At 48.5% G+C, this 26,023-nt stretch overlaps 2 protein-coding genes and 1 pseudogene across 2 annotated transcripts; 1 reads left to right on the forward strand and 2 right to left on the reverse strand.

Moving 5' to 3' along the window:
* The first annotated feature begins 162 nt into the window (after positions 1–162).
* On the forward strand, positions 163–1,645 carry LOC131290743 (RNA-binding protein NOB1-like). The gene is made up of 2 exons (XM_058319913.1): positions 163–304; positions 375–1,645. Exons 1-2 carry the CDS (start codon positions 215–217, stop codon positions 1,569–1,571), a joined length of 1,287 nt encoding a protein of 428 aa, XP_058175896.1. The 5' UTR covers positions 163–214; the 3' UTR covers positions 1,572–1,645.
* Positions 1,646–1,963: 318 nt separating this feature from the next.
* LOC131290978 (large ribosomal subunit protein uL30-like) lies at positions 1,964–4,468 on the reverse strand (annotated as a pseudogene).
* A 1,054-nt stretch (positions 4,469–5,522) lies between these two features.
* Positions 5,523–17,525, reverse strand: LOC131291429 (uncharacterized). Its single transcript, XM_058320639.1, has 8 exons — positions 17,163–17,525; positions 13,776–15,019; positions 12,195–13,023; positions 11,376–12,097; positions 9,986–10,678; positions 9,172–9,803; positions 8,350–9,052; positions 5,523–6,811 (listed from the first exon to the last, which is right to left on the reverse strand). Exons 1-8 carry the CDS (start codon positions 17,523–17,525, stop codon positions 6,223–6,225), a joined length of 5,775 nt encoding a protein of 1,924 aa, XP_058176622.1. The 3' UTR covers positions 5,523–6,222.
* Positions 17,526–26,023: the final 8,498 nt, after the last annotated feature.

Below are 26,023 nucleotides of genomic sequence, written 5' to 3' on the forward strand. Positions count from 1 at the left end.
GTTTGACAATGGCCTCCCGTCACAAAACAGGGTATATGGCAAGGTGTATAAATATAGATATATACACCTTGGGTATACGGTAGGCAGGAGCTTTGTATTACCAGCTACTGTCACTTCGTAGCAGGGCTGTCAAAGTACGTTTAATTCGCTTGCCAGCAGCGCACATGGTTTCGATGATAAACAGTGGGGAGCGCAAAGCGTAAAAAGATCCAAGATGGGCGAAATAACCGAATCCGGGAAGAGAACAAAGTTTGAGCATTTGGTTGTGGACACATCGGTTTTCATCAAGAATGTCCAGCTGCAGGTACGTAAATGTCCACCATGTCGGCACGATTCCTTTACGAAAGCGCATGTCGTTCATCCTGTTGTTGCAGAACATCGCCGAAAACTGCTACACCGTACGAGGCGTGATACGAGAAATCAAGCATGACAGGCAGATGAAGGCACTGGCGGTGCTACCCTACAACCTAAAGGTGCTGCTGCCCGATCCGGACGCGCTGGCGAAAGTTATCGCGTTCGCGAAGAAAACCGGAGACTTTGCGTCGCTTTCGCTCGTCGATCTGGAAGTGATCGCGCTGACGTACGAGCTCGAGGCGAGATACGTCGGGGAGGGACATCTGCGAACGGAACCAAAGCCGGCTGTCACGTTGACCAACCCGAACGAATCGCCTGACGAGCTGGGCACCGCAGACATTGCGGGATTCTACAAACCGAAGCAGGCGGCGGACCCGGACCAACCCGACAACGAAGAGTCACAAGTTGAGGAACCGCGACACGATGATAGCGCTGCCGATTATGTTTCTGCTGTAAAGGTTCCCAAAAGCGATGGTCACCACGAGGAAAATGGAGAGGAGCATGGAGATGAGCATGAAGAGGAGGAACACGGAGAGGAACTCGGAGGGGATTCATCTGATGAAGAGGACTATGATGGCGATGACAACGTCGACGATGACGACGAAGGCTGGGTAACGCCAGCCAACATCGCGCAGGTAAAGCGTGGCTACGGTATGAACTACCTGGAGGAGGTGCCGTCGTCTGTTGCCTGTATAACGACCGACTACGCCATACAGAACGTGCTGAAACAGCTCGGGTTACAGCTGGCAACGATGGACGGCCGTGTCATCACCCAGACGCGCACCTACATTCTGCGCTGCTACGCGTGCTTCAAGACGACACCGGACGCCACGAAGGTGTTCTGCCCGCGTTGCGGCAACCAGACGTTGAAGAAGGTCGCCGTCAGCCTGGACGCGAACGGCCAGCAGGTCATACACATCAACAGCCGCCGTCCGCTGACGGCAAAGTACAAGAATCGGCCGGTGGCCAAGTTCGATGGCGGCAAGTACGCCACCAATCCGCTGCTGTATGAGGACCAGCCGCTGCCGCAGCAGCGTATCTCGGCCAAAGCACGCAGCAAGACGAACGCGCTGGCAGAAGACTATACCGCCGGGTATTCACCGTTCGTGATGCGCGACGTAGACTCACGCTCGGCGGTGCTGCGCGGTTCCACCAACCTCAAGCAGCGGATGAGAAATTTCGAATACGACAACAAACGGCGCGGCTACAAAAAGTGATCGCTTCTGCGTGGTGTTTACTTTGCAATTTAAAAACACACACTCTTAGTGTGATTCCTTGATTGTGTATTTCCTTTGAATTGTGCATTATTAAGTTCAAAGCCCTCCACAAAGCCGAGAAGGGAGAGGGGCAGCGGATGTTGATTGGTTTTCTACAGTGCTCTCGGTGTTTCCTTCGATTGCGGAAGAGGGGATCATAATGATTGTGTATATTTTATAGCATTTAAAGTATGTTTTCGTACAAAACTACCCACTTCTTTGCTACATTGATCTTCTACAAATAAACACAACAGAAAAGCCGACGGCTAACACATTTAATAGAATGTTTTGTATTGATAATTTATTATTACAACCCCAAAAACGAAACGCGACAATTGACGGTGGATGAACAACTAACCCCGGGAAGGTGAAGTGGGGACGATGTCCTTCGGATTGCGCAGCTTGAAGCTCCGGAAGTGCCGATGCACGAAGTGGAAGCCCTCCCCTATCGTCATGATCTCGTGTAACAGATTGTCCACGCAGATGATGCCGCAGTAGCCGAAGATTTGCTCCACTATCTTGTTCGTCGCCAGTGGAACCACTTTCTTGCCCCCAGCTCCGGCACCGGTTTGTACTTGTAGATCAGTTCCCGGACCACCAATCGGGTAGTCCCAGATCACGTACGGTTCGACCAGTTTCAGCAGAGTGTGCACTTCCGGCGTAAGGCACTGCAACGAAGCGCTCTTTAAAAACCCTACATTGAGCCGATGCAGCGCTCTGTCTACGGGATTGTTGCAGATGCGGGAACCACGGTGCCGGAAGATTAAGATCAGCCGACCCTCCTATGGTATTGTTCAGCCGCAAGCCCGTTTTGAGGAAGTTACGTTTGATGCGTTTCCACGACCTGGACATATGGCTGTCACAGTCGGTCCTACAGCACGAGCCTCTGCATAGGAGCTCGTGACAGAGTCGGTATGCCTCTGAATACGAGTAAGGGAACAAACGTTCGACTTAACGTAGGAGGATATACCCCGACTCGCATAGTGAAAGTGAAAGAAGAAAGTTTCCACGACCACTGTCGATTTTCGCGAAGCTGTGATGTCTTTGCTTCCCCCGCGGTACAAAATGAGTGCTTGCACACAATTTCCACCCGTTTCACTGACTGTTTTACCCACCCTACCCTAAAAACTGCTGATTGCACACAACCGCTAGCTACACTTCACCCACCGCCTTCCTGCTTCACCCCCTATGGGGTCCATGGTTCAAATATCTCTCACTCTCCTCGAAACCTAACTACATTTGCCACAGTAGGAAGGTTTGATTTACATCTGGTCAAAGTTTTATTCCGGATATTTTTCTACAATGTTACAGCCGATTTTTAGTGCGATTGATTAATATATACAACCGGACGCACTTACAAATAAATAGTATCCAATCAAACATATTTTTTTATGGTTTATTTCTTCGCAAACACGTTTTTTGCTCACCAATTAGATTTATTTTTGACCATCGTATTTTTCCATAGTAGCCGTCAGCATTCCTGCTGTCTAAAGACAAATCAGTGTAGTGATGGGATAGCTCCAGAAAAGAACGACATCTTCGCATCCGATCCAGCAAAGGAGCGAGTCCTTTCGTAGATAAAAAAAAATGGTATTATAACACCATAATCTTTATTCATTTATTCATTATTTTATGCTACTGATTAAGTCACGGACAAAACGAATATTAGAATTATATTCGCTGCTCGATCAAATACTGCTTTTTATAGTTGACTCGTGCGTCGAAAAGATAACTTGATTGCTCAGGCAAGTACGCAGTAAAGCCTGAAATTGGCAAGTGGTTAATGCTAGTCTACCTGTCCCGTGTGAGCAAGGAGCTGGTATTCAGGTGGCTATATGATTTCACAGCTTATGTAATTACAAGCTTTCAAACAATTTGTTACCGGTAAATGATTGCTCCGGAGCGAACAGCTTTCGTCAAATTGTCTGCATGCCAGTCATTTGCCACTTACCAACGAGTGGGTCAATCTTTAAGCACAATGAATCTTCATAATGCAATATGAGGAGCCAATAAAACTTAATTTACGGTTGGAATGAAAAATTTCTTATATGGAGCAAATGAATACATACGATCCAGCTCCAACGTTCCAACTCTAGTTCAGTGTTGATAGCTGCCAGCAGCACTTGGAGTGCGTCGTGTGCAGTAAAAATATAAGTGTGAAAAATAGTTGTGTTTTCAATCTAACCAAGCTCGTTAATAGATAAGATTGGTTAATAAAGTGTTTGCTTTCATTTAAACATGTAAAGCAGATGAAAATCGATCGTGCTTCAGTATTGTCAACGCTCTTCCACTTGATGCTGGCAATGGAAAGAAGATAAGTATTCCATCTTTATATTGTGCATAATTGTACATAATAAGTGATATAGTCTTTCTTCTTTTGCAGGTTTTGCCAGAAGTAGACCTAGGAGTAGTGCCAGTGAAGTGTAAAAAGAGAAATTAAATTAATAAAACGGTAACATAACCTAAAGGTAAATAAAATAGTTGTTGTTTACATTTTCGGATGACATTTCCCTCGTGGGCATTGGTAGACCCGGAGGGTATGGGGAAAAATGTGGGAAGGGAGAAACGAGGAGGGGTAACCCATAAAAGAAGGAGAGTGAGTTCTTTCCTCTCATTTTTCGAATTACTGAACGCCATATATCAAAAAGACTCCTATTGCTTGGCGTTCAGTAATTCAAGCATATGGCGTTCAGTAATTCTAATGTATGGCGTTCAGTGATTGCATACAAGTTTTTGTACACCGGGGTCCGTGGTACTGGCCGCGTATGCTGCGCTGCCAGCTTCAGCCGACCCTTGCGCTGTGCGAGAATGTTAACGTCCTCGGAGGGAAGCTTGTTCGGAATGCGATACTGTTCCATGTTTCCCCGTATGTAGAATTTGAGCCGGCGAAAACTGTACTGGCCTGCACAGGACACATGTACTGTTGACATGCTGTCACCCCCGCTTTGTGAGTTCTGTGACTGCGGTTTACATACGACCCACATGACCTGAAAGAGATTTTATTTTAAAACATAACTCTTTGATGGACATGAATCAAGCCACCGAGAAAAGGGTCTTTTTTTAATTTTTCTGTGATACCCCGGGTTGATGTAATTCAGATATTGCAATACCCAACAACTCTATTGTCGCTCTACTCTATTTGAAATGAATCGAGCAATTTTCCGTTTCTGACCGAATCACCATAGTCACCAGCTCGTGTAATTAGCTGTTTTAAACTCTTTTTTCCGGGACTTTTTACAAAAAAAAACAACAACACAAAATCATAGTGTACTGTAACAAGGTTTCGCTAATTTTCAATATATTTACATGTTTACGCCACAATCAAACGATTTCTATCTATGTTTTATTACGTGGTTCCATGTTTACTCTCTATCTCTCTGGGTCGCATGTGGGGGCTTATACAGTTCATATGGAATAATTCGATCGATTGGCGCAATTATGCTTCAACCGTGACACTAATTAGTAGCTACCTTTTTTTCGCAGCATGCTTGTTTGGCTGCTTCGCATTATGCACTTCCTTTAAATATCGAACAGATGACGATGCATGTTTTATTACACGTGTAATTAATAATATAATACATTTCAGCGCGTGGATTCCTATTTACTAGCAGCATATTCGTACGAGAGATTATTTTCCGGTGGCTCATACTGTCCGACTGTGGGGGGGCGTTTGGCTCGTGCGAGACAGCATCACATACCACAATCCGTGGCAAAGAGTACAGAAAACATAACGAACGTTGGTTGACATAGTATCGTTTAGTTAGTAATCGTTTCCATTCCGTATCGTAACAGTTTCGACCTTGCCATAAATAATCGGCGCCAGAAAAAAAAAACCAGCACCGGGGGCACATTGAAGGGGCAATGAGTGAATTCACAATATTTCCAATAAGTAAGGAGTAAAATGTAAATAGCACAGCACGGAATAACGCATGGTAGCAGCATACAGGCGACCATACGAACGTTATTGTTTGTGCAAAACGCAGCACCGCCCGTGTGTGTGTTTGATATAAATGTTTTTACACCCCGCCGTGCGCTATCGTTAAATTAAAACATATGTCTCATCGTAGTTCAAAAGGTAACATCAGAGGAAATTATACAGGGGCAAAGGAAGGGGCAATGGGTAGGTGACAGATGCACTAATCCATGTGGAACACACACACATGGTTTGCATGAAGAGGGTTGATCAATTTAATTTCTACACCAAAAGAACTCTCGATGCCCATGAGAAAAGCGCGAGATCAGGCAATGGAGTAGCTAATGGTAGATAATGGTGTTCCTGTGCGAAGCTGTCTCTGGCGTGATAACATGATACTTATGACTTTTGCTACTCCGCAAACACTCCCCTTCTCCGTAGTTCGCCTTTCAAATTGGCTTGGCCAAAGTGGATAGGGTTGGTCCTTCCTGTTCCAAATAAGTAGATCAGTAGCAGATCGTTTTATATAGGCATTATATATCGTTATATGAGTGGAATGAGTTAAAAAGCTACATGAGCGAGATGGTACGAGGACATCTCTTTTTCATCCCAACAACGTGGTCGGCTGTGTTATAGGTAGGCAATGTATATGCCTCATCTTGGCCCTCTTCTGGATCCAATCCAATTCTGGTTGCTTCCCTACTGGTACATTTGATTCTGGATTTTCACCTGCGTCACGAACGGACCGCGGGTATTGCGCATCGATCCGGAGCCGGTCGAGATGCTGGCACCACCGTTCGCACCGAGATGATGATGCGGCTGATGCCAGTTGTTGTTCGAGACACTCCCATTGATGTCCTCCGGCAGCACGCTGTTGCCGTTGCTGTTGGCGGACGACGACGAGACGGTCAGCAGCGTGTGCTGGCTGGTGGCGCTCGAGTTGTTGTTGTTGTTGTTGCTAGCGGCGCCACCGCCGCTGCCCGATGTTTTGCGGTGCGTGGAAGAAATGCTGCCCCCGCCGGAGAGCGGTGGACCGATGGAGGAGATCGTTTCGTAGCCACCGCCAGCATTATCGTAGTAGCATGAGGTTGGCCGGGCGCTCTTATACTTCTGCTGCTGCTGCTGCTGTTGCTGCGAGTGGCTCGGGTTGTGCAGTGCGATGCTGTGATGGTGGTGCGATGGTGGCTGGTGTTGCTGGCTCACGGACCCGCTGCCCAGCAGACCGATGTCTCCAACCGGCGGCGTGTTGCGGGCCGAACGTTGCGAATGGTAGTGATGATGTCGTCGACTGCAGTCACAGGGAAGAAAAAGAACAGCGCATTAGAATTTATAGCACAAACATAGCAATCCTTTCATAATGTAGTAATACGACATCGGGGCCTAGGGTAGCTCTAGAGTAACATTACACTATTAGTTTTCCTACTTGGTTTCATTAACAATTCAGTTGCTTAAATTTATTACATTAAATAAGTTAATTATCTGTTAAAATATAAAAATAGACTGTATTTTCGGGTGTATAAAAATACATTTTTAATCAATAATTATTGCTTCAAAGTGAAAGAATAGCGTTCGTACACGGACATATGAATTAAAAGAAGTTTTTTGTACCGAATTCTATTTTCCCATCAGTAGTTGTTTGTTCGTAAGGGGATTGTGTGTGTGTTTAAGTGAGTATGATTAATGAACAAACATTAAATTTTATTTATATTCAGCAACAAATGAGGCACGACAAAATTGCCAAAAATAGCAGAGTTAGATTTGACATATTCTGAAACTGGTTGTGTATAATACATTTATTTAATGTTATCATTAATTGAAGAATGGAGTACTGATGGGTTCAACAATAGCGAACATATCTATTGTGCAACTAGTTAAGAATACGAGATTCAACACATATTTATAAAGCTAATAAATAGTGTAAAAGCATCTGAACAGTAAATATTAAAATGGTTTAGTAAAACCGAAAACCATATTCTTATCCAAAGGTGGTGTCCGATTATGCGCGTAAAATATACGGTACATATCACTAATCCAATCCATAAGCATTTCAGGTACGTTAAAACAGTATACTTATTTTCCTTTAAAGCGTTAAAGGGCAACACAACATCAATAGGACAACGATTACGCTAAAAAAAACAAGCATTTAATTACACTTTCGTTTGCTTCCAGCTTGTAGGAAAAATGTGTGAATGTGTTAAGTGTTGTTATATTTGACAATCTGCAGCGTAAACTATTTATGATTATTTAAATATTTGAGGGAAAAAAGCAGGGACGTTTTGTTATTGGCTAAGAGACGACGGCTTCTTGCAAGCAAAATCATACCATGAACTATAACGTAACGCTGAAGCCATACTCACACAATGGGACATCATGCGACACTATCTCTCCACTATCGAGTACGATAAATACAAAACCCGGACCAGCATGGGAAAAAAGGCAACACACCACACTACGTAGGAAAAGTTACCCCCTCGATCCTAACCTTCGTACGCTGGATTTAGAAGTTGAGAGAAGCTAATATTTTGTTTATGTGAAAGCTGTGTGAGAGAATCGTAGCGTGTCGTTTTTGGCGGTGGAAAGCGTGGAAGTAAAAACGTAATAAAATGATGATGGATAAAACAAAATCAAAGGAAAACCCGATAACCACAAAACCCGGCAGTCGATTCTGCCATACGACCATGTTTGTCAATGTGCCTTATTCTTTGTATGTACATCACCAGAAGTTGGAGGCTTTGTTAAATGCTTCCGATGAGCCGGTAGCTTCGGGAAAGCTAGCACACCGTGTTTTCTACGCCTGCTCCCACCCTCCTGTCCTGTCCGTCCTACCTGATTTGCTGCTGCAGCTCCTCGTAGTTGACGTAGTGTGAGTAGCGATGGTTGAACACGTCCGTGTGGTGAATGGACGTGGGTCCGCTGGAACCTGCGCCGGGTGGCGGAGGAGGTGGTTGGTAGTGAGGCGGCTGCTGGTGACCGTACACGACCCCGGACGATGCGGACCGTTCGACGGAGTTTTGCTCGAACACGATGTATCGCGACGCAGCGGATGTCGAGTTGTTGTTGTTGCTGTTGCCGCTCGAGGCTGCGGTCTTGGTGGACGCCGATGTGCCACCGTACTTCTGACTACCACCGCCAACTCCTCCTCCTCCTCCATTGCTGCTGTTGCCACTCGTTTCAGCAACCCAGGCCCACGCGTTGCTGCTGTGTGGTGATGGCCCGCCGCCACCGACCGGCTCCGGCGGACATGGCATCATGCTGCGCGAAGTAATGGCAGTCTCCATCGACGCTATTCCGTCCTTGCGGTGCTTACCGAAGCGGAACATGTGGCCGATGCCGCGCAGCAGGCCACCGCTCTTCTTCACGCGCAGCTTCGCTCCTTTGCCATCGTTCAACGACGACTGGAAGGGACTGTTGCGGGACACGAAACCACCGTCCGGCAGCTCGGTACCGGACGCGCCACCGGCCGTTTCTGCCCCTCGTCCACCCGCCGCAGAAGGGGGCGCATCTTCTAGCAGCCAGTGTTTTTTGGCTTCTGAAATTAAGAGAAACAAATTTAAATTTGTAAACTTTACATCTAGATAGATAGCTTTCTTCTAAAGAATGTTTTACACGAAAAGCTACAGCAGTTAAGAGGGAAAATGAATTGCTTACGTGTTGCTTCGGGTGGCTGCTCGACTAGAGCCCGCAGTATCTCGTCCCGCCCACGACCGCGCGGCGTGCGCAGCGCATTCGGCCCGCGCGGCTCGTCCGCCATCTGGATCTCCTGCACCATCGTCTGCAGCGACTCGAGGCTGGACGATTTCTTCATGCCCAGCGATGGCCCGAGGTCGCCCAGCTGGTCCTGCGCCTCGTCGCGCAGCAGATGAGCGGCGAGGGCGGCCGTTGGCTGCTGTCTGCCGGCACCACCACCCCCACGTCCACCATGGCGCAAGCTGTCGATTCGCGCCATCTGGTGGCTGATCGACTCCATCGAGCCGCCGGACGCGGTCATACTGGTGCCGTTGCCGCCGAGCAGCAGGAGCTTGCTGTCTCGTTCGCGCTCTTCGCGCAGCTTTTTGTTGCGCTGGTAGGTGCCGGTTTCGCGCGCGTCCATCGCTGCGTGGTGCTTTTCCGACATCGAGCGGCGCCCGATCGCATCCCGGCTGAACGCATCCGACGGCGGTGGGTTGGTCTCGAGTGACAGCTGGCTGGCGTACGTCGTGTCCGCCCCGTTCGGAGTCGAGGTGGCACCATTGCCCATCGCCACACCCCCGACGTCCGCCGGACGTGCCAGGTGGAAGGTACTAAATGAATGAAATGAACAAGAGAAGAACGGAATGGAATTTAAATGAACATTTTTCAAGTTATGCTTTCCCAACAGTTTAATAGTTTATGTGTTTTCTAATGTGTCATCATGTTTGAAATTAAACGTTAAAAAAAGATCCTCAATCAACGAAGTGCACGTAAGTTTATCACCCATACTTACGGTGAGGTCGGTTCGGGATCCTCCTCGATCAGCACCGCATTGCTACCGTTCAGGCTGGTGGCCGAAGAGGTCGTATTCCAGTGCTCGCCGGTGGCCATGTAGTAGCTCTCGTTGCGCAGTCCATGCGTTGGCGGCGTCTGCTGGACCGCTGACGATGGCCCGCGGGAACCGCCACCACCGCCGCCGGTCGTCCGCAGTGCCGACGCTCTTTGGTTGTGTCCATGATGATGCTGTTGCTGCTGGAGATGATGAGTGTTCGCGATGCTGTTGGTGCTGCTGCTATTGCTGTTACCGATCTGCGCGTAATGACCACCGCCGGACGAGAGTGCCTCGTTGCTGCCGGACATCATCATGCCGCCCGCAGAGTTGTTGCCTCCCGTGCCATTGCCTCCGGTCAACCGATCGAGTACCGGGTTGCTGTAGCGTTTGCTTTGCTGCAGCTTCGGCTCGCCGTTATCTTGCGGACGGTGTGGTTGCTGTTGCTGCTGCTTGTCGGCACTGAGGTAGATGACAGTCGTGCCAGAGCTAACAGGGTTACCACCACCACTACCACCGTCGTTTTCCGGGTTTGTTGTCGTGGCAGCGGTGGAGGAGGAAGCCGTCGGCCGTGGATCCATGGTTTCAAGCAGCTCACCGGTGCTTACCGGTCGTCCGATGCGCCGCGCCACAGTGAGAATGATTTTACCGGGATAGCTTCCGCCTAAAATAAGTAGACATAAGTTTTGATTAAACGACTCGGTAAACGATTGAAGACTCGGTCTACTACCATCGCTAGCATTGATTGTGGTGTGCACACACCGTTTTGCCCTTTTTTGTAATTCAGTAAAATTCAATGGCAAAACATTATAATGTTTCTTCAAAACACACTTAAGCCGAAGGTATGTTCAAGATTGGTGAAACAGGTGAGAGATTTACGGTAAAAACAGATATATTCTGATTGGCACAATGATTCTATGTTCAATCTAATGTATGAAGTAATAGAATTTTTCAATCAAGCAATTTAAACTTCAAATAGTTAGATAATAATCAAATAGTTACATAATCCATGAATATGATAACAAACCATTTTGATTGACATTAGATTTAAAAGAGAGTTTACGAGTTTCTGTAAATTTTGCTTCATTAAACGCTCATTCCAAATCTGTCGCAGAAACTAGTTGAAACAAGATTGTTTATAAGTCAAATATCTCAAATTGACTTGACATCATTATTAAACGAATGATTTCGGAAGAACTCAGATCGAAAAGTTTGTTACTTTATAAAGAATTACACATAATTTCGGCACGCTGAATGCCGAGACAATCGGTCAAAACCCAAAGCCATTGACAGGAACTTGCACAAGCTAAAGCAAACTAATGACTATGGATTTTCTTGGCTAACGGAACAAAACCTACCGGATTGCTGCAGCATCGCTCGGCGGAGCGTTTCCATCGCTTCCGCGTTTGACTGGCCGAGCAACGACACGCCATTGACGCTCAGCAGCTGATCGTTCATCTTGAGCCGGCCGTCACGACTAGCGGCTCCCCCATGCAGCACGCTCTTCACGAAAATCCCGAGATCCCCGTCGGTGCGGCTGGCGTTGCTGCTACTGCCCCCGCTGCTGCTGCTGTTGCCCGAGCCCGTCTTGCCCTTGACGCTGACGCCCAGCCCTGCCTTTTCCGTGTCGTGCACCGGAATGTGCAGCGTCAGTATCTCGCGGTTCTTCCAGGCCGCACCTGACAGTGAACCAGCGCCTCCTCCTCCTCCGGTTCCGTTGGTGTACGTCATGCTACCACCACCAACACCACTACCTCCGTCCGTTCCGTTGACGGGTGGGTCCTGCAGCAGCAGCAGGTCCGCGACCTGATTGGTGGAGGCCGACTTCAGGATCGACGCCAGTGGCTTCTTCTGCACCGTCGGCGTTTTCGGCGAGGAAATGGAGGACAGCTTTCCCATCGAGCGACTACCGCTGACGCCACCACGGGTGCCATTTTCATCGTCCGCTTGCATATGGTGATGGCCACCGGCGAGGCTGTTGCTGCTGTTCGATTGCTTGAGCGATGATTTGGGCATTACCGGAGGCGGCGGTTTCGGCACTGTTGTGTTCTTTGGTTCACTTTCGACGCCAAAGCCCTACGGGGAAGAGGAGAAATGAAATGAGTGATAAGACATGCTGCTCTAGGTTGATTTCCTCTTTTCGAGTAAAGTTATGCTTGTTGCTCCGACTCACGATTTCGCGCTCCTTCACGTTTTCGGCCAGCTCCTGCTGGCGGGAGACGACGATCTTCAGCGTGGCACCGTGCGGCGTACCGCGCAGTATCGAGACGACCTCCGTCTGCGACTTGCCCGTCATCGGGATGCCTTCGACCTCCAGCAGCCGGTCGCCCGGCTTCAGTCGGCCGTCCTCCACGGCCGCGCCCTTCGGCAGGATGTTCTTGATGTAGATTGGACAGTGGCCGCCGGCCGGATTGTCGCGCGTCGTCACCGAGAAGCCGAGCCCGTGGTCGCCCTTGGTGAGTGTGATTTCGATGCGCTTGCCGAGCTTGCGCGTGTTCGCCACCTGCAGGCTGCTGGCGGTCGACGGTCCGCCCGGCATCTTGCGTGTCGGCGACACCGTCGCAACCTTTGCCGCCGACGTCGGCTTCTCCTCCGCCTCGATCATCATCTGGCCGACGCGGTTGTCCCGCCGGTAGCGCGATCCGCTGCCACCCGTCACTAGCCGACCAGCGGCGGCAAACTGCTGCTGTTGCTGCTGCTGCTGCTCCGGTCCTCCGCCAGCCTTGGTGCTTCCCTTGGGGCCGCTGCCACCGCGTACCACCCTCAGTCTTAGCTCGGTCGATGCGAGGCTCTTCTTAAGATGTTCCTGCACGGAACTTTCCGAGAGTCCGACGAGCTTGATGTTGTTGATCTCGAGTATGCGATCGCCCCGGCGCAGCCGGCCCCGCTCCGCCCGGCTGCCCGGTTCGACGCTCTGCACCAGCAGCCCACCCCGGTCCTTGTCCGGAATGGCCGTGAGTCCCAGCGGGCCACCGGTTTCGTTCACTACCAGCAGCATTTCACTGAAGCGAAAAAGATGAACAAAACAAATTAGCATGCAACGAATTAAGAAGTACGTAACTGAGCCTAGTGCATTTCGGCTCGGTTTGTTATACCGTTGTTATTTTAATCTTCAACGGTCGATGGTATTGATTGTGGATAAATACAGTCAATCGAAAGAGTTCAGTCTAAACAGCCACGGATCGCGTTACATTATGTCTATTTTTTTTCAACATGTATGTTTTGTCTAAGACGAACTTCCACAGTGACTCATATTGTATCCGCTAACGACGTGAGGGTTGCGGAACTTGTGTTTAATTTTAATATAATGCCCATGGAGGTGTATGTATTTTAACAAATAAATAATTGCAAGACAGAGAACGTCAAAAACACGCTTCGGGCTCTTGTGGAAGTTTAATTAATCGTGTAATTCCTCGTCATGTCCAATTTGTAGTTTTTCGTTCAAACGTAGAACGTCCCTAGGATAGAGTAGACGTGTTTACCTTCAACGTGCGGATCGGAATGATTTCGCTAAATCAATTCTTCACCGAGGTAAGCAAGTCTTAAATGAAGTGTTTACTTCTTAAAGAATAACACCTCAAAAACGCTCAAAGAAAGTTGAAATGAATTGCTAGAGCTGTTTTCGCTCGTGTAAGATGGAACAACTTTCCTTTCTATTCTTACAAGTCAGTGCAAAATGTTCGATTGAGCCGACGATTTATCATCTTCGTAGAAAATTCTGTACATGTTGTTGACACTGACACCTATGCCGTACCTATCTTTCTCCCGCAGTGAGTCGTACACGGACGCTTTGGCCTGGCCGAGGGGTTCCTTGCGCGTCGATTCACGTGGCAGCGACTTGGAGCTGAAGCTGCTGCCAGTGTGGTTGAGGCCCGCGATGCCCCGGCCGCTCCCACGGCCACCGCCATCGACCCCTCGCACACCGGAATGGTGGAACGAGTGGTTGAGCTGCTGGTTCTGCTGCTGCTGCTGCACGTACTGCATGTAGGGCTGGTAGACGGCCGGCGACGACTGGTTGTGCAAGGCGGCGGCGGCCGCCTTCTCTGCCGCGTCCATCCACCGGTAGCCGGAGGTGGCCTCGGCACCGAGAAACTGCATCGACAGCCGGCCGGATCGGTTGAAGGCTTGCGGCAATAGGCTGTCGTGCTGCTGCTGCTGCTGCTGCTGCTGTTGTTGTTGCGGTTGCTGGCCATGCTGTGGCTGCTGTTGTTGCTGCAGCTGCAGTTGCGAGTCCTCCTCGGGGACGTTCCACTCCGGCGAGAGCAGGTGATGGTGGTGATGGTGCAGGTGGTTGTGATAGCCAGCCGCCGACGAACCACCGCCAATGGCTCCTCCTGCTCCGCCGTTTTGCTTGTCGGGCGGTGGATCGCTGTCGCTGCGGCACACGGGAGCCGCTGACCAGCGCTTGCTCGTCTCCTGGTGGTGCCCGTTCGGGTTGACGTTGTACAGCGGGCTGCGCTGGTCCGTCACGCCGATCTGATGCAGCGACGGCTCGCTGCCACGGCGCACCTGCAGCCCCAGCCCGAGCGGGCCCGGCTCGTTCGCCGACACCTCGATGCAGGACGAACCTTCTCCGCCGTTGGCACTTCCCCCGCCACTAGTGGTCACCATTACCGTCCCTCCTGCGGCCGCCGCCGCCGCCACCACCGTCGCCGACGGGTCACCTCCATCCGCGGCTGCCATCGCCACCCCGACATCGTCGTCCGGCGGAGGCTCTCCAGCGCTGCCACCCCCTGCGCCTCCTCCTACACCGACCACGCCCGGCGCGCCCTTTGGGCCGCCGACCTGAAAGATGTCCGGGCTGCCGGTGCCGACCGAGCTGCCGCTCGCACCGTCGCCGCCGCCCTGCTGCACGCCCGGATCCGGTCCGACACCCGCGTCCTCGTAGCTGGCAATGATCTCCTCCCGGTCGTCCGCCACGTCGCTGATGTGATCCTCCGGGTCAAGGATGCCCGACTGTGACTGCAAATGGTGCACCACGACCCACGAGTCGGGATTCTGGAACGGTACAAAAAGGGATGCAAGCGATAAATAAACAAAGATCTCTTCCAATTTGTGGATGAAGGTTGAAGGGTCCCGATGCGTAAGGCAGAAGAGACCATGATCCGACGTTCTGAAGTACTAATATAATATATGCGACACGAGATTATAGTGGACGTCACAGATGCAACTATAACTAACTCCTGTAACTTCCTAACTCGTAAATAACATAAGCACGTAAGTTCTTACAGAGGAGAAGGATAAATTAGGTTAACTAAAGCCCGAAACTGTTGAAGGAAATGTAGTTATGCCAAATTAAAGGAAATCTTTTAAAGATTTCGTCGTTACGAGGAGAGATAAGACTCCTTCACCGGATTGCACAATTCAGTGGACATCCCAACGGAGTATTTTAGTACCATTGAGGACTACACAACTTAAAACTTTATTAGTATTATATCATATCGAATTTTTAAGCCTCGAACCGAAGGGGAGAGTCGCTGATTACTCTTCATATTAGTTATTCGAAGTTCTCTTTGGAATGGTGCTAAAACTGATGAATTCGAATGAAAGTTTGCTCGATACAAAATAGACAACAAGTGTCAAGAAATATTCATGAGATGAATTTAATAACTCCAATAAACCTAACAAAATGTAAACACCCAAGTGTTTGCTTTGGATTTGGGATAGAAATCCCGGATCGATAGTTAATGTCTGTTAGAAAGCCTCACAGCCTTAGACAGTCCGCAATCGAGCTCTCGATCCTCGCGTATATACTTCTTTTATTTCATAAAAAATAAATAATAACAATCCTCTGATTCCTGTAACGCAAACGTCACGTTTCGGTGCACCTGAACCAAAGTGAGGCGAATCGAAATTGTTGCAATTGAGTGTGCAAAGCCTTTTTTTCCTCCAGCTTAAGCTACTCAAGTACAAGTTATAGCTCAAGGTTGCGTACAGCGTTAGCTGGTGCGTGCGTGCATTATCACCGCATGCAGGATTCGTTTCGGTTGCCTGAAGAGGACACCGGGTGTGAAACGGGGGGTTTGAGCGTACAAAAAGTGCCAAACGTGCCCTGAACTCAGCGAAGTCCCACAGTAAAAACAGAACAACAACAAACCTCCGGGCCTCAGGTCGGGGTGCTACGAAACTGGCGTGCCTATCCGACGATACGCTCAACGCCAAGGTCCAGAAGTTTGCGACACGAGCAATTATCGCCACACAGCACCACTTGGGTGCTAACAACGGCCAGGGCTAACACAAAGAAGAACACTCCACTTCACACGAGACGTCAAACGAAAGTCCCCACCTTAGGGGTGTCGGATATACGCAGAGCCGCTTATCGGAAGCGCAATCGAGACCGTGATTGCAGCGTCGTGAATTACTCCTTCCTCTGATCGAGCGATGAGATTCAGGACGGAGGGTAAGGGAGTACGTAATCAGCTTAACACTCTACCGGCTTCCTTGGTACGCACGAGCAGAGGGAAGGGGGGGAAGTTTTGGTTACCTTCTCTGTGTTTGGCTGATTACCACTCTCTTTTTGTTGTTGTTTTGTTGAAAAAAGAACAACAGAGGAAGTTGTTGGTGTGAGGCAAATAGCGGAGACAATCGCGGACACACGATACCGACTGATAAGATATGAGTCACGACATTGTGAGAGAGGGTACGGCGACGGACATGAGCAAACAACTACTCCAACAAGTATCTCTTCTCGTTTTATTGCCAGCGCTTAAGAGCCGTAAAGCAAAATTGTTCTACTGCGGAGATTGTTTGTCGGCTTTCCAATTGTGGTGTGTTGCACAAGCCGAGATTTGATGTTATTGAAAACAAACCTCAGGATAGCGGAAGTTGTAGAGAGGGAATAATATTCATTGCCTCCTTTCTCTCGCCATTCGGAGTCAGCTGACTCTACCGGATCTACGTCATAAGTACCAGAGAGTTGATAGATTCTCATCTTTTATATCTCTCTTAGTAGCTCTACTCTCACCGCTAAAGAGTCAACTATTCACTTCGCTCTTAATCTGAAAATGCTGCGGGTGGATTCGTACCCATGACCATTTCGACACTACGGTACGCTTCTGCTCGCTTCACCACCGCTTCAGGTCGAAGTTCAAACGCTAATACCTAACGAGTATCTAAGGGTAAACAACGGCGAGGCGCTTACTACTTCACAGTTCGGCGTGCCGGGTTCGGTGGCGCAGCAACTGCTTCCTGCAACCTGGTGCAGATGGTGAGGGTGATGATGGTGGTACAGCCGCTCGCGGGCGGACGTCGACGACGACGACGATGCGCTTCCGCCGGCCGTCAGACTGCCGGTGGACGAAGCCATCGAGGCGCCGCCACCGGCCCCCCTCCGTGGCAGGTTGAGCGAGTAGCTCTTGTACAGGTATTGGTTGCCGTGCGCGATGCCCTTCTGCCGCTGGTGCACCTGATAGGTGTGCCGCCAGCCGAATATGCCGGTGATCTTGTCCGCCAGCGCCGGGCACTTCGGTGGCAGCTCGAACATGTTCGTGCCCTTCTTCTTCATGACGACGGTGAGACGCCACCGGGTGTGCTTAGCGAGCGCCCACGGAAACCAGCACGCGTTTGCAGATCTATCCGCTTTCTATCGCACATATTCGCGCACCGGCTGGGTGTTTGGCTGGCGAGTCATCGCACGCTGGCCATTTCACTGTACTGAACTCGAACACACGGTAGAGGAGCAATTTCTTTTCGCTTTTCGTTGTTCACTAGCCACAACCCCGTGTGTTAAACGAAGACTAAAAGCGCACACACACACAAACACACACGACACTGGGATATACTATCGATCGTACACTACTTTACAAGGGCCTTTCCCCTGTGGCAACATTAAGCAAACATAAGACATAAAGCACGCTGTAAAGGCAACACACGGTTCTCTTCTTTGGCTTTGTCGACGAGGCCCCAAAAGTCTTTCGCTTCACTTACATATTATTGCTGACGAGTGAGTCTATACATACACCTCCTTCCCCGTTTGCTCGCACCTACTTCGAGGTTCGCTTTCCTCGACGCGAAAAAAAAAAAAACGAGGGCACCAACCACCAACCGCGGAAAGTGTGTGAAACAGAACGGAATATCCCTCCTGCTGCCCTCTATTTTCTGCCGGATGGAGCCGGATATCATGCAGAATCATCATTCCGCACCCCGCGCGACATACATTCGCGGCAGAGGGTCTTCTCTTCTGCTAAACGGGAAGATATCTCGCAAGAGCTCGCCTGCGATCGGGGGTTTTTGTTTTGGCTTGTTTTACCTTCAAACGAGGAGTTTGCAACCGGATCGGATATCCCCCGGTTCGATGGGGCTGAAGGAAAACCCGAAGGGCATATGAAAAACGCGAACCATAAGAGGGGGTGGGTGAGGTAGGGAAAAAATTGCTAATTATCATGCGGCGGTGGACTCTCGACTCTCGACAGCGAGGGGTTTTCTTCACTCCGTTATGAAACGAATTTTCAAACGGAACGCGGACCACTGTTGCGAATTGCGCTCTATCGCCGTTGTTGCAGAGTGGAATCGGTTTAAGGTGAAAACACTCGGTCCAGGCCAGTGTCGACCCGTCTGGGGTGTGTGTTGACGATCACATTACATTCTCTTTCCTGTGGCCAAGCAGGAATTTGTGGCTGAGAATTCGGCAACCAATGGCGGAAAGCCACACAATCTCTTTTCTACTTTTCCCAGCCATTCAGCCTGGTGCTTGTCCACAGAGAAGCTCACACTCCCACCAATTGCCCCCAGTGGGGTCGCGGACTGTTGCCTTCAGTCGACCAATAGATACCGCACGTGCACCGGAACTGGATCGATCAGGTGTGTCGAGGAGAGTACACACCCTAGAATGGAGCATCCACTGTGGAAGTCAAGGTGTGTGGTTGGTCTGCAGTGGGGTGTAGTGTTCTATCACCCCTTTTTTCCAACAGTGTACGTGTTAGTTCTACATTGCATAGCTATACACGCAAATAGGCTGTACGAGAACTACGAGCGGGAGACTGCAGCTCATATCGGTATTGATTCGTTGAGCTCATTATACACACAAAACCTGCCCAACCCTCTGAATATACATAGAATGGAGTGTGTCGCACCAGACGCAGCAAAAATAAAACAAGTGCAGTACACCTCCCCTTTCGGAAAAGGGGGAAAGAACAGCAACGAATCGGCTTGCCGGCGGTAATTGACTCAGCGAGCGAAGGTTTTTCCATGGCAAGCTGTTTGCTGAGCCTTCACTAGGACTAGGGTCGGTGTATGGAGCCAAGCAAGGGGTATAAGTTTTGAAAACAGTCAACTAGTTAGAAATCTAGTCTATCTCAATTTAAGACCGCGAGATCTTAAATAACCAGGATTTTGGCAAACAGAATATGTGCGACCTAACTTCCTAGCCATTACGTTGTTTGAACATTTGAAGGCGTACCTGAGGCATACAGACTCATCCGTCAGTACCCAGGTTTACCCAAGTGATCCAAAAGCTCGAAAATGTATGATCCAAATACCAAAAAGATGTTAGACGCACACGTAAGGTCGGCAAGCATTTGAGGCAGATGAAATCGGAACTTCAGTATCGACGCCTACCCCAGGTCGAAATAATTAGACTAAAAACAATGGACTACGCATACGCAAGTAGTAACAGAACTTAAACCAGAACAGAACTTAACCCCCTCCTAGACAGGGGACTTTTCCGAAGAATTCGTACTCCACTTGGCGACCATGTTTTCGAGCAAAGATCCATTATTCATGGGATTGAAACTGCCCAACACTAGTATCAACAGTCAGTATCGACATAAATAGATTGCTTAGAAGCTGTTAACCAACTTTGGAATTTTTGAAACTGGACTAGATAGGAGAGGTTCGAAATGGACTTTGTAAGTAGTACCAGAACTCCCATTCTCAGGCATGGACTGATCTCAAGAATTCGTATTCAGCTTCGCCAAGTCTTCTAGAAACTAATCTGCACATTGTGGGTTGTGAACTCACGCTTGATGCTATGGAGGCATGGACCTTGCCCAAAGATTTTGGAACTTTGTGAACTCACACTTGATGCTATGGAGGCATGGACCTTGCCCAAAGATTTTGGAACTTTGTGAACTCACACTTGATGCTATGGAGGCATGGGCCTTGCCCAAAGATTTTGGAACATTTTTGAATCATAAGGCCGCGGAATCTAATCTCTTATACTAGAGGACTGTGCATTGAATTCTGTTGTCTAAACCTTACATCAATAGTCAGTATCGACAGTAAAACATTGATTAGCAGAATGGAGATATCGTCGCTTCCACGAAACGAAAACAAATTGGATATGAGCGCAAGAATGTCTCTGAGAGGTTCTTCGAATTTAGGTGAAGCGATCGACCGGCGAGCTGAAGCCTCTAGATCAAGATCCTCCCGACCAGATAAGAGGCTGTTTTTGCTGGACTTTGCGGTCCGTCGCGTCTGGTGAACGGTGAATTTTAAAATAAGGGCACACCACTGCTGCGCCCTCCAACGCGGTGTTGTGTGTTGGGTTGGAAGACCTTTTTTCTTTTTCGCTTTTCTGCGTAAACAAACCGTACAGCAAGACACACAGGAGGGGCCATTATTGCGCAGCTCCGATAGAATTGCTCCATCATCATTCTTCGCCCAGACACAGCATTCCATCCATCGAAGAGGGCTCTTTTTCTCCTTCTCTCTCTCTCTCTCTTTGAGTGGGGCAAACCATGGGGTGGAAAACTTCGCGAAACTAAAGGGGTGGAGGGGTGGTACTTGAAGGGGGAGTGTATCTATCGTTCCGCACAGATGTGATTGACACATGAATGATTTGCATTCATCTGCCTGATGGCGGCGATGGTGGTGTTTTAAAACCTCACGTGGAACGACAGAAACAGAGAGCTGCAGCAGAAAGGGGGGGGGGGGGGGGGGTGGGGGGGGGAATCTTGCTTGCATACCACCTATCCCCCCCCCCCTCTCCCTCCCCGCGATTAATCGCATCTCGAAAGCGCAGGAAAAGGTAAAATGCAGCTCTTCGGTTCGGCATCTGCAGAAAGAGGGTAATCACGATGGGGATAACACACCTTTTCCCACGAAGCTCCGATGCTGGGTTGGAGGGTGGAGGAGGGTGCTTTTGAGACCCTACACAATGTCGTGAAGTGTGAGTAGAAATCTGAAGGATGTGTGTGTGTGTTTAGGCTCATTTATTTATTGTTTTGCTTCACGGAATCACATGACGTTGCACTGACCCACGGAGAGGTTGATGGACGAACGGACCTGTGTTCGTGTACGTGCGTGTGTGTGTGTGTCTGTTGTTGTTGTTGTTGTTGCTGGTGTGGTTGCTGTTGGTGGCTTTTTGATTGTTGTTCGCACAGCGATGGTGGTGGTGGTGGTGGTGTTCGTGGCAATCGCACACAATTTCGCGGTCCCCTCTCCTAGGCCTCGAGCGGAACACTTCCTCTTTTTCCACCTGCATAAACGTGGAAAGTCTGCTTTTCGCGTTCGCAAACACTAAAAAATCCTTTGCGGAAACTTTCATATATCGCTGGAAATTCTTATAAACCGTTTATATTGATGCGAAGGTTAGTCAAAAACAAACGAAAAAAACAGGAGGAGAAGTTTTCCAAAGTTTTCCCTCACCTCCCCCACGAAAGGAGAATGGAGGGGATGGTTTTCTTTCCTTAGTTGGCTCACGATTTAACCATGAGATGATACAATTTTCGGGGGCCCAGGTTCGAAGGAGATCGACCTGAAACGTGTCGACCTCTGGCCTGGGACACACGCACACACACACATTACACACCGTAGCCAGGGGCCAGTGGGTCCGCGAAAAGGGCAAAGAAAACCGTATCGGAAAACTCTCCCCCGTCTTCTCGAAGTTGTGTAAACAATAGAAAAGAGCCACACAAACAACAGCTAATAGTTGGCTGTTTTTGGAGAGGGTGGTGAAAGGGTGAAAATCGGGAAAACACACAGGTGAAGAGGGGAGTCACCGGAGGGTTTGGGTTGTGTTGTGTTGGTTGCGAAAGCTGTGCACCAAATTCCCGAGAGGCGAGGTCGTGTGCCGTGCTGGCAGCAGCATTTTGGAAAAAAGGCGAGTGAAAAGCCATCCAGCCTCCTCCGGTTCCTCCTCCCAAGCCGATTTCTCACACTAACCAAAGGGGTCAAAACTCCGAAGGGCGTTTGATTTGATTTGATCATAAGGAATCTCATGAACCCTTTGTTCATTGCTTCATGAATCCGCTAAACTTCAAAACATTAATGATGAATCTCTAAACAATCATAAATGTTCGTGGTTCGCCAAAAAAAAAAACACCCTTGAATCTGGAGGCAATCGTTCATTTCTTAAAGTTTAATGATGAGCCTCCTCCCTGTGGTATATTTCCCTCCCCCTCCCTTTCAATCCGCGAGGTAGGTGTTGATAACCCGAGGTTGGCGTTGGTGTTGATGCACTTTTGCCACAAGTGCTTTGACTTTGGAAAGTTTCTGCGCTGCCCACCCGGTTGCGATGGGTGGTGGTGGTTGGGAGGTTGAGTGGGTGCATCTGGGGGGAGGTTGGTTGACTCTCTGTGCAACTACGTGACGCTTTCCAGCCGTCGTTTTGGAACGATTTTTCCGACTTTGTATGTTCCACACCCTCGTGCGCGACTTCCGAAAATGTTTCCTACAAACTACTGTCAGCACACACACACACACACACACAGACAAAACACGATGCAAACGAATGTCTTTGGGGGCTCTCGTAAGGCTTTTTCTTTCCGGTGGCCATGAAAATCAAAATCGAAAAAGGCCAACCCTTGAACTCCGGACGGAAATTGGGGGGTGGTGTGATTTTCCCACCCGACCAACAACACATACACGCGCGCGCGCACACGTTCACTCGCGTTAGTTTGAGGCCCGATGGAGGAAAATCCCGATCAACGTCCCATTGCCACGACGGCTGATGAGCAACTGGTGGCCGCTGAGCGGAACCAACTCCCAACATGGCAGAGGCTTAAGCTGCTCGCACAGAGGAAGGTGAGAAATGGAGGGGCTTCTGGAGGGGGGGGGGGGGGGGGGGGGAGTCGAGTCGATAGAGAGAGTGAGAGAAACCAGCTCTCCCTGACATCACCCACAATTACATATATCGCGTCTGATGACGGAGAGAATACCTTACTCAAGGAAGGCGAAGAGGAGGAGGAAGGACAGGACAGAGGGTTGGTGATGGTAGTGGCTAACTCAAATGTGACTCAAATACCTGTGGCGCTCTCGGACCGCACTTTCCATTCATGACATGTAAGATGATCCATGAAAACTTCCATGACAAATCGACTTTAAGTAACTTTTTCCAACCAAACAAAATAAAGCTACTTAATAGTTTATAGCACTACAAGTTGTCAGTGAACATAGCAAACAGTATACGGATCGAAATTTGTGTTTTTTGGACCTTCATCCTCCTCCTCCTCCCTCGAACAACGACGTGTTGCTCTCTTTATTTTGCGCGGAAATCTTCTCGCAGTTTCGCGAACGGAGTAAGAAGATCGGAACCTCTCGCACGTTGTCCCTCTGTCACTTTGAGAGAATCGTTTATAGTAGAGGGAGGGGGAGAGTGATACAGTAATGTAGGGCGAAACAGGGCAAAATGCCCTACGAGCGCTCTATATTTTAAACTCCACCTAGTTGGCCAGTTTGAAGTTATATCATTTGTATTTTGTTTCCATACACGATGACAGGCAATCAAAGTCATCTGCTTAAAATATGGACAATCTTTTTACTTTTGCTTTAGGAAGGGGGGGGAGGGGATTGCTTCAATGTTTCTTCTAAACGAATATTTAAAAAAAACATGCGACGAAACACTTTGTTTGAAAGCATGATGGCCTTTAGAATCAATAACTGAATGTTATATCATCCCCTGTACAGCAAAATCCCCTGTACAGTTTTGTGTCATTATATCAAAACATAAAAGATGACTTGCTTGAATAGGGCATAGCAGAATTTTGTTCGGAAACGGGTGAAGCTGAGTTTGGAAGATAAGCAAAATTTAAAAGCAATGTAAACAAAGAATTAAGATTAATGTATTTTTACAATGTTCAATAAAAAGATTCGCCAAACAGTTGCATGTTTTTTTTAGGGAAATTTCTAAAAAAGGGAGGTTGTCCAACTAACAAGACACACAATTCTACAACAAACTCTCAAAGGAGATATTTTAATATAAATTAAATTGCTCTTGATCAACCAACTTTAATTGATAGTTCGAAACACCAATGGCCTGTTCCATTACTGAGGCATGTTTTTGTCCTTAATGGTTACAGATGCATGTTTGGGGAAGGGCTTAGCAATACATCATTGTAATAAAATAGTATGATCGAAAACACTCTGAGAAATTTGTGGTTAAAAAAAGTAAAAACATTTTTCTCAAGCGAGTGGTTCATACTACCCCGTCTTGTCCTACAACCCTTTCCAAATAAAAGAGATAATGGGTTAATGAAAACACACCAGACGAAAGAGAGGAGAGAAACCGAAGAATGCGGAGAGCAACATAAAGCAAGGAGAATCTTACCCTTTTTTCCAAAATCTTAAAAGAAAATATTTCGTAATAAAGGGAGCGAGAGACAGAGAGAGAGAGAGAGGGAGGGAGAGAGCGACAGTTTGAGATCACAATAAGAAACGTTCTAATCAAGTCAGGAGAAGAGAAAGTGTGATAAAAATATGTTTCGGGAAAAAGAACGTATCTTCCCGCATCTTCCAACAAGTTAGCATAGGTGTGCCTAAGTCAACCGAAATACAAAAACATACACACACCCACACACATAATGGTGTCGCCAGACAAATGTTTAACCACGTCGACACAAAAGCCGACCCTTTCTTCGCGGGTTGGGGGAGCAGGGGTAGCGGGTAGACGATGGAAATCGCAAAAAGGTTCCAAAACAAGACTACTCTCGGAGTTCGGAGCCCGGAAGTGCACAACGAAAACCGATGCTCGAAAAAGGAAGGGTTCGTCGCCTGCCAAACTCGCGTAAGTCTTTTGTTTAAAAAGTCGAATTTTTCAACGTTTGAGCGGTCTATTTGAACTTGTCGTTATTTTTTCCACCAAAAAAAAAGGTTCATCAAAATTGTATCTAACATTTTCTCAATTTTTACGATTAACTTTAATTTTGAAGAAATTAATAAAACATGTTTAAAATAAAACACGGGCGTACGTAACGAAAAAACTAACCCCGTCGGCACGTTGGTTTCCGCAAACATGTGCCTTCCACATTCCAATGCAGGCAGGTAAAAGCAATAGAAATTTCAAGCATTCTTATCACCACCCTGGAAGTGATTCACTTACGCGAGAGGTCGCCATAAGGAAGGAAAAACATACATCCTTCCGCAGGAGGAAACCGAGAAGATATGGCTGGGCCGGAAACAGGGTACCAACACAACACTATGCGGTGGAAAAAAGCGCATTTTTCCTCCTCGGGGGGCAAAACACGAAGGTGAAATTCTTGCGCACACACGTACGAACGGCATTTGATTATTTTTTCGCTGTTGGACGACCAGCTTATCGGTATGCACGTGCACGTGCAAAGAGGCGGGGCGAGCGTACATTTCTGCTTAAAAGGAAAATAGGCTCCCACAAGCAGTGATGGTTGAGTGTTTTAGACATTTTACTGAAACTCATTTAGTTTTAGCGTTTAAGTTTTCCAGAAGTGTTTTACACGCTCACCTCTCCTCGGGCAATTTTTTGTTTTTTTGTTCGTTGCTTTGATGGATTGACCACACCATCAACGGTTTCACACGCGATCTGCGATGTCCCTCCCGCACCTCCCAAAACCCCACCCAGAGCTAGCAATATATAAATATAGCAATTTGGAACGCAGATTTTCCTGTTCCAAATTGCAGCCCGCATGTTCATCCATCAGGTTCCATATACACCAGGCAGCGGCAGATTTTGGCCTTCCCCTCCACCACCCTCCCCCTCCCATTTTGCCAGGCGTGGACAGTGCACTCCCCTCCCCCCCCCCCCCACCTCCTCCTCCAACTAATCGAGAGAGCATTCGGTCGAACTGTGCTGATGTTATTATAAACTGACCG

This window comes from Anopheles ziemanni, chromosome X, assembly GCF_943734765.1.
Source record: "Anopheles ziemanni chromosome X, idAnoZiCoDA_A2_x.2, whole genome shotgun sequence".
In the NCBI taxonomy this organism is placed as follows: Eukaryota; Metazoa; Arthropoda; class Insecta; order Diptera; family Culicidae; genus Anopheles; species Anopheles ziemanni.